Source organism: Arachis stenosperma, chromosome 2 (genome assembly GCF_014773155.1).
Source record: "Arachis stenosperma cultivar V10309 chromosome 2, arast.V10309.gnm1.PFL2, whole genome shotgun sequence".
Classification (NCBI taxonomy): domain Eukaryota; kingdom Viridiplantae; phylum Streptophyta; class Magnoliopsida; order Fabales; family Fabaceae; genus Arachis; species Arachis stenosperma.
Genome location: NC_080378.1, coordinates 7,189,021 through 7,205,803, shown reverse-complemented (window position 1 = coordinate 7,205,803; position 16,783 = coordinate 7,189,021). Strand labels below are relative to the sequence as shown.

General features: G+C 42.1%; 1 protein-coding gene across 1 annotated transcript; it reads left to right on the top strand.

Annotated features, from left to right (window-relative positions):
* Window positions 1-6,871: 6,871 nt before the first annotated feature.
* Window positions 6,872-10,513, top strand: LOC130962453 (uncharacterized). The gene has a single exon (XM_057888664.1). It carries the CDS (start codon window positions 6,872-6,874, stop codon window positions 10,511-10,513), a length of 3,642 nt encoding a protein of 1,213 aa, XP_057744647.1.
* Window positions 10,514-16,783: the final 6,270 nt, after the last annotated feature.

The following is a 16,783-nucleotide window of genomic DNA, read 5'->3' as shown; positions in this document are numbered from 1 at the left end:
TTTGACGATGGCCGATGTCCCTCCCCCACCCCGGCCGAACTGCTCCGGATGGTAACTGAGCTCCAGCAGGCGAATCAACGCATGGCTGAAGCAAACCAGCGCATGACGGAAGAGAATCAAAGAATGCAACAACAGATTCAACAATTAGCTAACGCCCGACTGGAACATAACAATGATCGCCGCGAGCACCAGGAAAATGATGACCGACGCTCCGAACCGACTCATGTCTCGGAAACACCTCAAGACGACGACGCTGACAATCGGGACGAGGATGCAATACCCGAGGATGATGATGACCAGCCCGACAATTCGGCGGGGCCTTTTACGGCCGATATCATGAATTTCCAACTACCACGACAATTCACGTTACCGACAACACTGACCCCATACGATGGGCTAGGGGATCCTAAGCAGCACATCAAAAAATTTAGATCTATTATGATTGTCAATGGGGCATCCGACCCCATTTTATGTCGTTGTTTTCCTTCCTTTTTAGACGGACCCGCGCTTGACTGGTTTTGCTCTTTACCTGCAGATTCCATTTCACGCTTTCAGGAGCTAGCAAAGCAATTCGAACAACATTTTGCGGCATCGGCAATTTACTTGCATGATTCCGACTACCTGACTACAATCAAACAGGGTCCACAGGAAAGTCTGAAGGATTATATTACCCGTTTCACGAAAGTCGCCATGCAAATTCCTGATCTACACCCAGAGGTCCACTTGCATGCAATTAAAAGCGGCCTCCGACCTGGCAAATTCCAAGAAACAATTGCAGTAGCCAAGCCAAAGACCTTGGCCGAGTTTAGAGAGAAAGCTAAGGGGCAAATAGACATCGAAGAGCTTCGACAGGCCCGACGAGCAGAAAAGTCTCCCTTCCTGAAAGATGAGGATAAACCTCGGGAGAGCAAGAAGAACTTTAAGCCTGTGCCGCGATACGAGTCCTACACTCAGTTCAACGCCAAAAGGGACGACATTATCAAAGAAATTTTAAACTCCAAGCTCATCAAGCCACCCCGTAAAGCCGGCAACTACCCCGAGCCAAAGAATGTAGACAAATCGAAGTATTGCAGCTTTCACCAAAAGCATGGTCACACTACAGATGAATGTGTGATCGCCAAGGATCTATTAGAACGCTTGGCGCGGCAAGGACACCTTGATAAATTCATTGCAGGACATATGCAGAAACGTACAAGCTCCGACCAACCCGTGACAATTTCATCATCCAAAGAAAAGGACAAAGCACCGGCTCAGCCCAGAGGAATCATTAACTGTATTTCAGGAGGATATGCCGGCGGAGGAGAAACAAACTCGGCAAGAAAACGGACATACCGGGCCATGTTGGCGGTCGAACACTCTTCTGTCCAATCTCAACCAACCTCGGACATCCCTGAGATGACTTTTGGTTGTTCTGATTTTAAGTCAAACCATACGAACTATGATGATCCCGTGGTGATCTCAATTCAGTTGGGAGACCTTATTGTTCGGAAAGTGCTGCTTGATCCTGGGAGCAGCGCCGATGTACTATTCTTCACTACATTCCAGAAAATGAAGCTAAGCACCCATATCATGCAAAATTACTCAGGAGATCTAGTCGGATTTTCAGGTGAACGAGTACCTGTACTCGGATCTGTGTGGTTACAGACCACACTCGGTGAGCAACCCCTAACTAAGACACAGGATATACAGTATCTCGTGGTTAATTGCTTCAGTCCTTATAATCTCATATTAGGAAGACCCTTTTTAAACAGATTTGCTGCTATTGTTTCCACTTTTCATCTTTGTATCAAGTTTTCTGTGCAGGATAATATAATCGCCACTGTACATGGCGACCTTCACGAAGCACGGCAATGCTACAATTCCAGCCTCAAGCCAGTCAAAAGAAGCGCCCAGGCACGTGTTCACTCTATACAACCTGGGAGACCACTGCTAAACGAGCTTGATCCTAGGGCCGACTTTGAAGATCGCCCAACCCCAAACGAAGAGCTAGAAAAGGTTATCCTCAAAGAGGATCCTACAAAATTCACATTCATCGGAACATCTAGCACCGGAGAGGAAAAGCAAAACCTGATAAAATGCTTATGCCAAAATGCCGACCTATTTGCTTGGACTTCAGGAGATATGCCGGGGATAGACCCAGAAGTAATCACGCACAAACTACAAATCAACCCTACAGCTCGGCCGGTCTGCCAGAAGAAAAGAAACCTCGGAGCCGAGAAGCGATCAGCGTCCGTCGAAGAAGTCAAGAAACTCATTGATGCCGAGTTCATCAGAGAGCTCCGTTTCACGACATGGTTAGCCAACATCGTCATGGTAAAAAAGAAAAACGGTAAATGGCGCATGTGCGTCGACTTTACTGATTTAAATAAGGCCTGCCCTAAAGATGCTTATCCTCTGCCGAACATTGACACCTTGGTTGACAGTTCATGCGGTTATGGTACCTTGAGCTTCATGGATGCATACTCTGGTTATAACCAGATCCTTATGCACCCGTCAGACCAGGAAAAAACAGCATTTATAACTGAATACGGCAACTATTGTTATAATGTTATGCCTTTTGGATTAAAGAATGCAGGTGCAACTTATCAGCGGCTCATGAACAAAGTCTTTGAGGAACAAATCGGCCGGAACATTGAAGTATACGTAGATGACATGGTCGTCAAAACAAAGGACGGCTCCTCTCACATACAAGACCTCGAGGAGATATTTGCACAAGTCAGAAAGTATAACATGAGGCTGAACCCCGAGAAGTGTGCTTTCGGCGTCCGAGGAGGCAAATTCCTCGGCTTTATCCTAACAAATCGAGGCATTGAGGCAAACCCTGAAAAGTGTCAAGCAATACTTAACATGCAAAGTCCCAGGAGCATAAAAGAAGTGCAGCGTCTAACAGGCCGATTAGCAGCCCTGTCAAGATTCCTCCCAGGCTTGGCATCTAAATCACACAGCTTTTTTCAATGTCTAAAAAAAGATAACAGATTTTTTAGTTGGAACGAAGATTGTGAAAAAGCATTTGCCGATTTAAAACAAATCCTTTCAAAACCACCAATTTTGCAAAAACCCAAACTCGGCAAACCACTATATTTGTATTTATCTATTACTGACGTGGCAATTAGTTCTGTTCTCATTACAGAGGAAGATAACCAACAGAGACCGGTTTACTTTATTAGCAAGTCATTACAGGGTGCAGAACTCCGCTACCCAAGGCTCGAAAAACTCGCCCTAGCCCTGATCTTCTCCGCAAGACGACTCCGACCTTATTTTCAAAGCCACACAATCATCATCAGAACAGACTACCCGCTTCGTCAAATACTCAGCAAGCCCGAGCTAGCCGGCCGGTTAATCAAGTGGTCTATCGAACTTTCCGAGTTTGACATCTCATACCAACCACGCGGCGCCATCAAACCACAATGGTTAGCCGACTTTGTCGTAGAATTAACAAGCTCACACCCAGAACAGGTAGATCAGAAATGGACCTTGTTTGTTGATGGTGCCTCAAACACTCAGGGATCGGGAGCAGGCATACTACTGGAAAGTTCAGACGGCATAGTCCTAGAGCACTCCCTCCGCTTTTCCTTCAAAGCCAGCAACAACCAAGCGGAATACGAAGCTCTCATTGCAGGGCTAAGGTTAGCAGCCGATCTAAACATTAAAAACTTAACAACCTCTGTGACTCTTTATTAGTTGTTCAACAAGTCAACCGAACTTTCCAGGTAAAGGATCAGATTTTGCAAAAATATTTAGATGTTGTTCAACAACTCTTAGCAAACTTTCTGAACGCTACAATACATCATATACCTAGAGAACAAAATCATAGAGCAGATGTTTTGTCAAAGTTAGCAACAACACAAGCACACACTGCCAAACTATTGCAATCAACTTTAGAAAAACCAAGCATCGATGCAGTGAGCATTTTAACCACTTTAAACAAAGATAGCTGGCAAAATGCTTATCTCCATTACCTCAGACATGGATCTGTTCCCGATGAAATCCAAGACAAGAAAAAGTTTAAGAGACAAGCATCTTTTTTCACGTTACTAAATAACACTTTATATAGGCGGGGTTACTCCGACCGCTCTTAAAATGTTTAGACAGGGATGAAGCCGACCTTATTTTATCTGAAGCCCACGAAGGCATATGCGGAATGCATACCGGAGCTCGCAGCTTAGCACATAAAATTCTCAGAGCAGGTTTCTACTGGCCCACACTATGGGAAGACAGCAGCAAAAAGGTCAAGACCTGCGAAAAATGCCAGAAGCATGCTCCGATCATTAACCTACCTGCCGAAGAACTTCATCATTCCATGGTAAGCTGGCCCTTCAATCGATGGGGCATGGACATCCTCGGTCCTTTCCCCACAGCCTCGGGACAGGTAAAATATCTGGTAGTTGCCATCGATTACTTTTCTAAGTGGATCGAGGCACAACCTTTAGCAAAGATAACATCATCACAAATGGTAAATTTCGTTTGGAAGCATATTATCTGTAGATTCGGCATACCACAACACATTGTTACTGACAATGGTCGGCAATTTACCGACCACAATTTCAAAGAATTTTTGCAGAATCTGAAAATCAAGCAACATTTCTCATCTGTCGAGCACCCGCAATCAAACGGGTTGGCAGAGGCAGCGAACAAGGTCCTCTTACAAGCCCTAAAGAAAAAGCTCGACAACGCCAAAGGAATGTGGGCCGAGCTAATTCCAGAAGTAATTTGGGCATACAATACTACAACACACTCAACAACTAAAGAAACTCCATTCCGCCTAGTATATGGCTCGGAGGCGATGATACCGATTGAAGTTTCGCAAAGCTCGCTAAGAACGCAAGCAACAAATCATGACCAAGCTCGGTTAGCCGAACTCGACCTTGTCGAAGAAATCAGAGATATAGCAGCCATTCGACACCGTGCATTGCAACAGCAACTTGCTCGACGACATTCAAAGAAGGTATTTCCCAGAAACTTCCAGACCGGCGACTTAGTGCTAAGAAAAACAGAACAGGCTCGACGACCTGGCACACACGGAAAGCTCGCAGCAACATGGGACGGCCCATATCGAATTTGTGAAGTTCTAGGAAAAGGTGCCTACAGGTTAGAACATTTAGATGGAGACAAAATCTCCAGCACATGGAATGTACAATCCTTAAAGCAATACTACAGTTAAGGACAACAGCATGCTAGTACTCTTTTTTCTAACTTGAGATTTTTCCCAGAAGAGGTTTTGCTCAAGAAGGTTTTAACGAGGCTAGCTTACCTGACATATAACATGTCAAGGTACTGTTCATAATAAAAGTAATTATTTAGCATATATTTTGCATCTTATCAGTAACACAATTCTTTTCAAATCATCAGATTCAAACGACCTTTCCAAAAAAGGTCATCAAACAAAGTCGCATTATCAAATTACGGATGCGCAATATTCAAGCAACAAACAAACGCTTATAACAGTCAAAATATCCTCATACGGATAAATCAGAAACTCAATATCCAGTCAGCTAACATAAACAGAAAATCCCAAATAGATACAAAAGTAACAGATAATATTCCAAAAAGCAAGGAACTAAAGTTCTACAAAATACAGACCAGAAAGCTAATAGAAACCCTAATCTGCTAAGTTATCACCGCCTTCCTCGGCACCTTCCTCATCATCAACAAGCTCGCCATCACGAACAATTTTTCCAGGCTCCATGGCAGAGAAGTCTGCCTCAGGTACAAGAAACTTGGCTTGAGTAACAGCTCGCTCAAACCCCTCCGCAAATGCATCCAAAATATCACCCTGCTTAGCACCTTCCATTTCTTTCATCTTGGAAGTCAGTTCAATAACTTGATTGCTTAGACTAATCAGATCCTCTTCCTTTTTCGCCAATAATTTTTGTGTCTTCTCCCGACCTTCTTTCTCATTCTTCAATTCACTTTCAATCTCAGCAAATTTTTCTTTCAGATCAGACAGGGACTTATCCTTCAGCAGAAGCCAGTAAACATCGGTTACGAGTTATGAGCTCGGCAACGTATGATCCTCGGCAACCGACCTTTTTCTTAAAGGACAGCATTAATCATCGTTTGTAACGTCAGATACACAATCAATTCTCAGACGTTACAACCACATCTGTTCGGATACCCAATCAATTCTCAGACGTTATAACCTCGTCCTCATGGATATAAAGGAAGGAGGAAACAACTAAAGGTAAGCTAATCTTTTCATGAAAGCATTCGTATCACATATTACACTACTAACTTAAGCATCGGAGTGCCTTTGCAGGTACCCGACCCCCCGCTCCAGCCGACCGACGTATATTATATTCACTAAGGAGGAGCCGCCGACCTTCGTCAAAGAACCGAGTTATACCTCCACTTCATTCAGGCAAGAACAGATTGGCGCTAGAAGAAGGGCCTTTCGTGTGAAATTTCCTTCCACGAAAGCCTTGAAACCCTGACGTTTGACGATGGCCGATGTCCCTCCCCCCACCCCGGCCGAACTGCTCCGGATGGTAACTGAGCTCCAGCAGGCGAATCAACGCATGGCTGAAGCAAACCAGCGCATGACGGAAGAGAATCAAAGAATGCAACAACAGATTCAACAATTAGCTAACGCCCGACTGGAACATAACAATGATCGCCGCGAGCACCAGGAAAATGATGACCGACGCTCCGAACCGACTCATGTCTCGGAAACACCTCAAGACGACGACGCTGACAATCGGGACGAGGATGCAATACCCGAGGATGATGATGACCAGCCCGACAATTCGGCGGGGCCTTTTACGGCCGATATCATGAATTTCCAACTACCACGACAATTCACGTTACGACAACACTGACCCCATACGATGGGCTAGGGGATCCTAAGCAGCACATCAAAAAATTTAGATCTATTATGATTGTCAATGGGGCATCCGACCCCATTTTATGTCGTTGTTTTCCTTCCTTTTTAGACGGACCCGCGCTTGACTGGTTTTGCTCTTTACCTGCAGATTCCATTTCACGCTTTCAGGAGCTAGCAAAGCAATTCGAACAACATTTTGCGGCATCGGCAATTTACTTGCATGATTCCGACTACCTGACTACAATCAAACAGGGTCCACAGGAAAGTCTAAAGGATTATATTACCCGTTTCACGAAAGTCGCCATGCAAATTCCTGATCTACACCCAGAGGTCCACTTGCATGCAATTAAAAGCGGCCTCCGACCTGGCAAATTTCAAGAAACAATTGCAGTAGCCAAGCCAAAGACCTTGGCCGAGTTTAGAGAGAAAGCTAAGGGGCAAATAGACATCGAAGAGCTTCGACAGGCCCGACGAGCAGAAAAGTCTCCCTTCCTGAAAGATGAGGATAAACCTCGGGAGAGCAAGAAGAACTTTAAGCCTGTGCCGCGATACGAGTCCTACACTCAGTTCAACGCCAAAAGGGACGACATTATCAAAGAAATTTTAAACTCCAAGCTCATCAAGCCACCCCGTAAAGCCGGCAACTACCCCGAGCCAAAGAATGTAGACAAATCGAAGTATTGCAGCTTTCACCAAAAGCATGGTCACACTACAGATGAATGTGTGATCGCCAAGGATCTATTAGAACGCTTGGCGCGGCAAGGACACCTTGATAAATTCATTGCAGGACATATGCAGAAACGTACAAGCTCCGACCAACCCGTGACAATTTCATCATCCAAAGAAAAGGACAAAGCACCGGCTCAGCCCAGAGGAATCATTAACTGTATTTCAGGAGGATATGCCGGCGGAGGAGAAACAAACTCGGCAAGAAAACGGACATACCGGGCCATGTTGGCGGTCGAACACTCTTCTGTCCAATCTCAACCAACCTCGGACATCCCTGAGATGACTTTTGGTTGTTCTGATTTTAAGTCAAACCATACGAACTATGATGATCCCGTGGTGATCTCAATTCAGTTGGGAGACCTTATTGTTCGGAAAGTGCTGCTTGATCCTGGGAGCAGCGCCGATGTACTATTCTTCACTACATTCCAGAAAATGAAGCTAAGCACCCATATCATGCAAAATTACTCAGGAGATCTAGTCGGATTTTCAGGTGAACGAGTACCTGTACTCGGATCTGTGTGGTTACAGACCACACTCGGTGAGCAACCCCTAACTAAGACACAGGATATACAGTATCTCGTGGTTAATTGCTCCAGTCCTTATAATCTCATATTAGGAAGACCCTTTTTAAACAGATTTGCTGCTATTGTTTCCACTTTTCATCTTTGTATCAAGTTTCCTGTGCAGGATAATATAATCGCCACTGTACATGGCGACCTTCACGAAGCACGGCAATGCTACAATTCCAGCCTCAAGCCAGTCAAAAGAAGCGCCCAGGCACGTGTTCACTCTATACAACCTGGGAGACCACTGCTAAACGAGCTTGATCCTAGGGCCGACTTTGAAGATCGCCCAACCCCAAACGAAGAGCTAGAAAAGGTTATCCTCAAAGAGGATCCTACAAAATTCACATTCATCGGAACATCTAGCACCGGAGAGGAAAAGCAAAACCTGATAAAATGCTTATGCCAAAATGCCGACCTATTTGCTTGGACTTCAGGAGATATGCCGGGGATAGACCCAGAAGTAATCACGCACAAACTACAAATCAACCCTACAGCTCGGCCGGTCTGCCAGAAGAAAAGAAACCTCGGAGCCGAGAAGCGATCAGCGTCCGTCGAAGAAGTCAAGAAACTCATTGATGCCGAGTTCATCAGAGAGCTCCGTTTCACGACATGGTTAGCCAACATCGTCATGGTAAAAAAGAAAAACGGTAAATGGCGCATGTGCGTCGACTTTACTGATTTAAATAAGGCCTGCCCTAAAGATGCTTATCCTCTGCCGAACATTGACACCTTGGTTGACAGTTCATGCGGTTATGGTACCTTGAGCTTCATGGATGCATACTCTGGTTATAACCAGATCCTTATGCACCCGTCAGACCAGGAAAAAACAGCATTTATAACTGAATACGGCAACTATTGTTATAATGTTATGCCTTTTGGATTAAAGAATGCAGGTGCAACTTATCAGCGGCTCATGAACAAAGTCTTTGAGGAACAAATCGGCCGGAACATTGAAGTATACGTAGATGACATGGTCGTCAAAACAAAGGACGGCTCCTCTCACATACAAGACCTCGAGGAGATATTTGCACAAGTCAGAAAGTATAACATGAGGCTGAACCCCGAGAAGTGTGCTTTCGGCGTCCGAGGAGGCAAATTCCTCGGCTTTATCCTAACAAATCGAGGCATTGAGGCAAACCCTGAAAAGTGTCAAGCAATACTTAACATGCAAAGTCCCAGGAGCATAAAAGAAGTGCAGCGTCTAACAGGCCGATTAGCAGCCCTGTCAAGATTCCTCCCAGGCTTGGCATCTAAATCACACAGCTTTTTTCAATGTCTAAAAAAAGATAACAGATTTTTTAGTTGGAACGAAGATTGTGAAAAAGCATTTGCCGATTTAAAACAAATCCTTTCAAAACCACCAATTTTGCAAAAACCCAAACTCGGCAAACCACTATATTTGTATTTATCTATTACTGACGTGGCAATTAGTTCTGTTCTCATTACAGAGGAAGATAACCAACAGAGACCGGTTTACTTTATTAGCAAGTCATTACAGGGTGCAGAACTCCGCTACCCAAGGCTCGAAAAACTCGCCCTAGCCCTGATCTTCTCCGCAAGACGACTCCGACCTTATTTTCAAAGCCACACAATCATCATCAGAACAGACTACCCGCTTCGTCAAATACTCAGCAAGCCCGAGCTAGCCGGCCGGTTAATCAAGTGGTCTATCGAACTTTCCGAGTTTGACATCTCATACCAACCACGCGGCGCCATCAAACCACAATGGTTAGCCGACTTTGTCGCAGAATTAACAAGCTCACACCCAGAACAGGTAGATCAGAAATGGACCTTGTTTGTTGATGGTGCCTCAAACACTCAGGGATCGGGAGCAGGCATACTACTGGAAAGTTCAGACGGCATAGTCCTAGAGCACTCCCTCCGCTTTTCCTTCAAAGCCAGCAACAACCAAGCGGAATACGAAGCTCTCATTACAGGGCTAAGGTTAGCAGCCGATCTAAACATTAAAAACTTAACAATACTCTGTGACTCTTTATTAGTTGTTCAACAAGTCAACCGAACTTTCCAGGTAAAGGATCAGATTTTGCAAAAATATTTAGATGTTGTTCAACAACTCTTAGCAAACTTTCTGAACGCTACAATACATCATATACCTAGAGAACAAAATCATAGAGCAGATGTTTTGTCAAAGTTAGCAACAACACAAGCACACACTGCCAAACTATTGCAATCAACTTTAGAAAAACCAAGCATCGATGCAGTGAGCATTTTAACCACTTTAAACAAAGATAGCTGGCAAAATGCTTATCTCCATTACCTCAGACATGGATCTGTTCCCGATGAAATCCAAGACAAGAAAAAGTTTAAGAGACAAGCATCTTTTTTCACGTTACTAAATAACACTTTATATAGGCGGGGTTACTCCGACCGCTCTTAAAATGTTTAGACAGGGATGAAGCCGACCTTATTTTATCTGAAGCCCACGAAGGCATATGCGGAATGCATACCGGAGCTCGCAGCTTAGCACATAAAATTCTCAGAGCAGGTTTCTACTGGCCCACACTATGGGAAGACAGCAGCAAAAAGGTCAAGACCTGCGAAAAATGCCAGAAGCATGCTCCGATCATTAACCTACCTGCCGAAGAACTTCATCATTTCATGGTAAGCTGGCCCTTCAATCGATGGGGCATGGACATCCTCGGTCCTTTCCCCACAGCCTCGGGACAGGTAAAATATCTGGTAGTTGCCATCGATTACTTTTCTAAGTGGATCGAGGCACAACCTTTAGCAAAGATAACATCATCACAAATGGTAAATTTCGTTTGGAAGCATATTATCTGTAGATTCGGCATACCACAACACATTGTTACTGACAATGGTCGGCAATTTACCGACCACAATTTCAAAGAATTTTTGCAGAATCTGAAAATCAAGCAACATTTCTCATCTGTCGAGCACCCGCAATCAAACGGGTTGGCAGAGGCAGCGAACAAGGTCCTCTTACAAGCCCTAAAGAAAAAGCTCGACAACGCCAAAGGAATGTGGGCCGAGCTAATTCCAGAAGTAATTTGGGCATACAATACTACAACACACTCAACAATTAAAGAAACTCCATTCCGCCTAGTATATGGCTCGGAGGCGATGATACCGATTGAAGTTTCGCAAAGCTCGCTAAGAACGCAAGCAACAAATCATGACCAAGCTCGGTTAGCCGAACTCGACCTTGTCGAAGAAATCAGAGATATAGCAGCCATTCGACACCGTGCATTGCAACAGCAACTTGCTCGACGACATTCAAAGAAGGTATTTCCCAGAAACTTCCAGATCGGCGACTTAGTGCTAAGAAAAACAGAACAGGCTCGACGACCTGGCACACACGGAAAGCTCGCAGCAACATGGGACGGCCCATATCGAATTTGTGAAGTTCTAGGAAAAGGTGCCTACAGGTTAGAACATTTAGATGGAGACAAAATCTCCAGCACATGGAATGTACAATCCTTAAAGCAATACTACAGTTAAGGACAACAGCATGCTAGTACTCTTTTTCCTAACTTGAGATTTTTCCCAGAAGAGGTTTTGCTCAAGAAGGTTTTAACGAGGCTAGCTTACCTGACATATAACATGTCAAGGTACTGTTCATAATAAAAGTAATTATTTAGCATATATTTTGCATCTTATCAGTAACACAATTCTTTTCAAATCATCAGATTCAAACGACCTTTCCAAAAAAGGTCATCAAACAAAGTCGCATTATCAAATTACGGATGCGCAATATTCAAGCAACAAACAAACGCTTATAACAGTCAAAATATCCTCATACGGATAAATCAGAAACTCAATATCCAGTCAGCTAACATAAACAGAAAATCCCAAATAGATACAAAAGTAACAGATAATATTCCAAAAAGCAAGGAACTAAAGTTCTACAAAATACAGACCAGAAAGCTAATAGAAACCCTAATCTGCTAAGTTATCACGCCTTCCTCGGCACCTTCCTCATCATCAACAAGCTCGCCATCACGAACAATTTTTCCAGGCTCCATGGCAGAGAAGTCTGCCTCAGGTACAAGAAACTTGGCTTGAGTAACAGCTCGCTCAAACCCCTCCGCAAATGCATCCAAAATATCACCCTGCTTAGCACCTTCCATTTCTTTCATCTTGGAAGTCAGTTCAATAACTTGATTGCTTAGACTAATCAGATCCTCTTCCTTTTTCGCCAATAATTTTTGTGTCTTCTCCCGACCTTCTTTCTCATTCTTCAATTCACTTTCAATCTCAGCAAATTTTTCTTTCAGATCAGACAGGGACTTATCCTTCAGCAGAAGCTCCTCTTTCAAGGCAACAGTCGCAGAAGCATCACTCGACAATTTTTTGTGCTTCTTCTCCTGACTCCGACCAATACTAGCAAGACGAAAACCTAAAACCTAAACGGTCAAAAGCATCACAAGTTAGTATACTATTTTCTTTTTACCAAGAACAAAAATATATACACAAAAATACTAACCTGCAGAAACTGATCGACTCCTATGTCGCCGACATCTTCCACCAACGAAACATCGGAAGAGGACTGAACAACCTCATCAGCAACAACGTTAAAAGGAAACTTCGGACACCAGACAGAAGAACTCTCCCCTTCATTATAAAAAGCATGCAATTTCTCTTGCTTCAAGGTAAAATTCGACAAATCTTCCAGCGACAACATCTCTTGTTTACTTCCCGCACCATCCAACTCCACAGAATCTGTTTTTCTTTTCTTAAAAACAATTGCCTTTTTCTTCGGTGGCTGATTAACCTCGGCTCCACCATCACCCTTCTCCAGGTTTGACGAGGAACCCTCGAAGTTTTTAGCCTTAAACCGAGACCTTAAGCTAGAAGCCGATACTCCAGGGTATTTCCCGGCTACAAAAAAAAAAAAAAAAACAACAACAAAACATCACATAATATCATCAATAATATCAAAAGCAACTCACTAAACACAGGCCACAAAAACCTCACCTAGATAATCCAAAACAGCCGATTTGTCATCCTCCCAAGGCAGTAACTCGGAAACAGACATTAAACCTCCCTTACTCACCATTTCAACCAGAAAAGACAAAATGCACTCATTCCAACCACTAATAAGATCGGGCCCTAGTATATGATTTGGTTGACAACACCAATACATCGGGAATTTCTCTCCCAAATGCTCGTCCAAATAAAATGGAAATTCCTCATCTACAGTTTTCACCTTTAGAAACATTTCTTTAAAATCTTTAAAAGACGATTTGTAAAGCTTGAAAATAGCAAAACCAGGGGTGCTATTCAGATTTATCCATAATCCTTTCCAAACACCCTTGGCTTGAAACAGTGAAAAAAACAACTCCAAATCCGCTTCAACCTCAAGAAATTCCATCAAAATTTCAAAACATTTAATAAATGCCCAGCCATTAGGATGGATTTGGGAAGGAGCACAATTCATCTGTGTCATAACATCACACTCAAAGTTGGAAAAAGGAAGCCTAACACGCAACTCCTCCAACACAGGACTATACATATAGAAACTCTCAAAATCTGTACTCCTATGGTAAACCCGATCAGAACGGTTGCATGGCAACAGCTCCAGACGAAACCCCGGTTTCACTATCCTAGACAAAGCAACTCTGCGCACACTGTCTACATCAGAGAAAAGCGAAGCCCGTATCTGAACATCACTATCTACCCAGTCATAAGCATCACCATCTCCATCCTTGGGCAACACCTTTTTCTTTCCCTCACCCATTTTCAAAAACAAAATGAAACTATAAGAAATGCAAAAAATGAAGCTCACTAACCTCTAGTACTCATTTCCCCAAAGAGCTTCTGAAAACTTCTTGTACTGCAACAGAAGAAACACCAACTCCCTCAAATTCTCATTTAAGAAAACTTTTCAGATCCATAGAAGGATCTCAACCGTTCAACCTTACCCACTTCGAACGGCAGATACCACGCTTTGGAAATAGCAAAACCATTTATTAAAACCATAAATGAAGTGTGAGTTAAAACGCATTAACCCCCACTACCCTTACATTCCCCAAAAACTTCTCGAAAGAAAAACGGTCTCACTTAAATGAACCAACTTAAGCTGGGGGCCCCACTTGCCGAACTATAACTCGCTCACGACAAATTTAAAGCTTAACCTGTCTCTTTTAAGTCAGGACAAGCTTGGGGGCTGTGATATGACCAGTAAACATCGGTTACGAGTTATGAGCTCGGCAACGTATGATCCTCGGCAACCGACCTTTTTCTTAAAGGACAGCATTAATCATCGTTTGTAACGTCAGATACACAATCAATTCTCAGACGTTACAACCACATCTGTTCGGATACCCAATCAATTCTCAGACGTTATAACCTCGTCCTCTTGGATATAAAGGAAGGAGGAAACAACTAAAGGTAAGCTAATCTTTTCATGAAAGCATTCGTATCACATATTACACTACTAACTTAAGCATCGGAGTGCCTTTGCAGGTACCCGACCCCCCGCTCCAGCCGACCGACGTATATTATATTCACTAAGGAGGAGCCGCCGACCTTTGTCAAAGAACCGAGTTATACCTCCACTTCATTTAGGCAAGAACACTTCAAAAATTGTAAATTCTAAATTTTAAACTTTAAAAGTAAGAACTTTTGAATTCTGTTATAAAATGGTTAATTTTTTTAATCATTAAGATCTTAATTATGCCATTTATAAAATTATTTTTTTAAAAAATTTAATAAATTAATAAAAAAACATATGAATAGTTATATCTAATAAATTAATAATCTCCATTTATCAAACTAGGAATACCACAATAATATTTGAGACAATAAATTATAGAAAGCAAAATTTATTATTCTCAAAATTTTATCAATTCATTGTTATCTCCAGCATTGTCATCAATAACTAAATGGATTAATATCAATCCATTCTTTATAGCTCAAAAACGTCTTTCATTGTAAGATCTCAATACCTATTTCTTTATTGTTAAAGATTTTGTCATTGCGCTCCAACCAAATGTTCTAAATCACTGCAAAGAACCCAGTCAGCCACATCTTCTGCTCTTCCTTTCTATTAGGCATGCCAGACCAACTCTCAATCAATTCTTTAATAGTTCTCGGGACAACCCAAACTCTATCAAAACAACTCAACCAAGTGCACCACAGCTATCATGTAAACTCACAAAAAAGGAATAAATGATATGCAAATTCCAACTCCGATTTACATAGAACACACATAGTGTCACTCTGATGAACAATGCCTAATCTACTTAACCTCTCTTTAGTATTCACTCTACTAATTAGAACAAATAATCCAAAAAGCTCAATTTCTCTCCAAATTGAGCTTGTGAAAATATAACTCGTAATATCCTCCGAAAGAGTCTCCGTCTGCAACACCTGCATAAAAGAGTTAGTAGAAAAAATACCTTTATTATCAAATTTCCATACAATATTATCCTCTCTACCAGTTGATAACTTAATTGGCCTTAATCTTTCATGAAGTTGGTGAACAAGTTCCAACTCCCATTGGAATAATTCTCTCCTCCAATGAAAATTTCAAATCTACTTTAGCCCATCCCAAAACCCGCATTCCCCTATCACAAATCCTTGTTGGTTTAAAATAGAGAAGAATCTTGAAAAACTCGCTTTCAAAGGACCACCTTGAACCCAATTGTCTTCCCAAAAATGAGTTCTTCTTCCATTCCCGACTTCCATCACCAACCCACTAATATTTTTTCTTTCATTTATTGTTCTTTTATATTGAACTGACAGATGTCTTTTCACGAACCACCTTTTACAGGTAAAGTCTGATGTAATAACATTACATTAGGGTTCAAATTATTACAGGAGCATATAACTTTCTTCTATAACGGGCAATTCTCCTTTGAAAATTTCCACCACCACTTAAACAGAAGCGCTGTGTTCCTGAATACTGCATCTCCAACCCCCAACCCCCAGCCTTTTTCGGCGCTGAACCAACACTTCTCACTTAACTAGAGGTATACCATAGTTCCCATCGTCGTTATTCCACATAAACCTCCTCTTTAATGCAATCAAATTGTCTGCAATTGTCTTCATCATTTTGTACAGACTAAGATAATAGATCAGCAGACTATTCAGCACCGACTTAACGAGAACCAGCTTACTTGCTTTGTTTCCTAATATGAGCTTTTCTTTCCATAAAATATCACTTTTAAATTGAGAGATATTACACTCAGCAGTAAAAGATAATTTAAAACAAAATTTCATTTATTAATTTTGGAAGATATTATCCTTTCCAAATTATTGTGAAATGATTTTGAGACTTGAGCGCCTTGGACAAAGACATTAATTTTGACTCTTTCAAAAGTGAAGCAAGATATCAAATATGATCAGATATATACACCGGCCAAGAGTCCATGATACGAGTAGGAAAAAAAAGAAGAAAAGAAGGAAAAAAAAAAAAAAAGAAAAAGAAGGAGGCAAATAAAATTAAAAAGCTTTGCCGTGTGGAATAAATGGATAAAAATCACGTGGTACTCAAAAGAGTTTCAGATTTTTCAGATAATCCTTTTACGTCTTCACCGGAATTATTCACTTTATTTCAAATAACGAACTATCTACATCAAATATATATAAAATAATTTCATTTGAAAATAATCTCACACGTATCTTTCACCAGATATAGTTTCAACTACTTTGAATATTGTCAAAAAAAAATTGGAAAAAATAA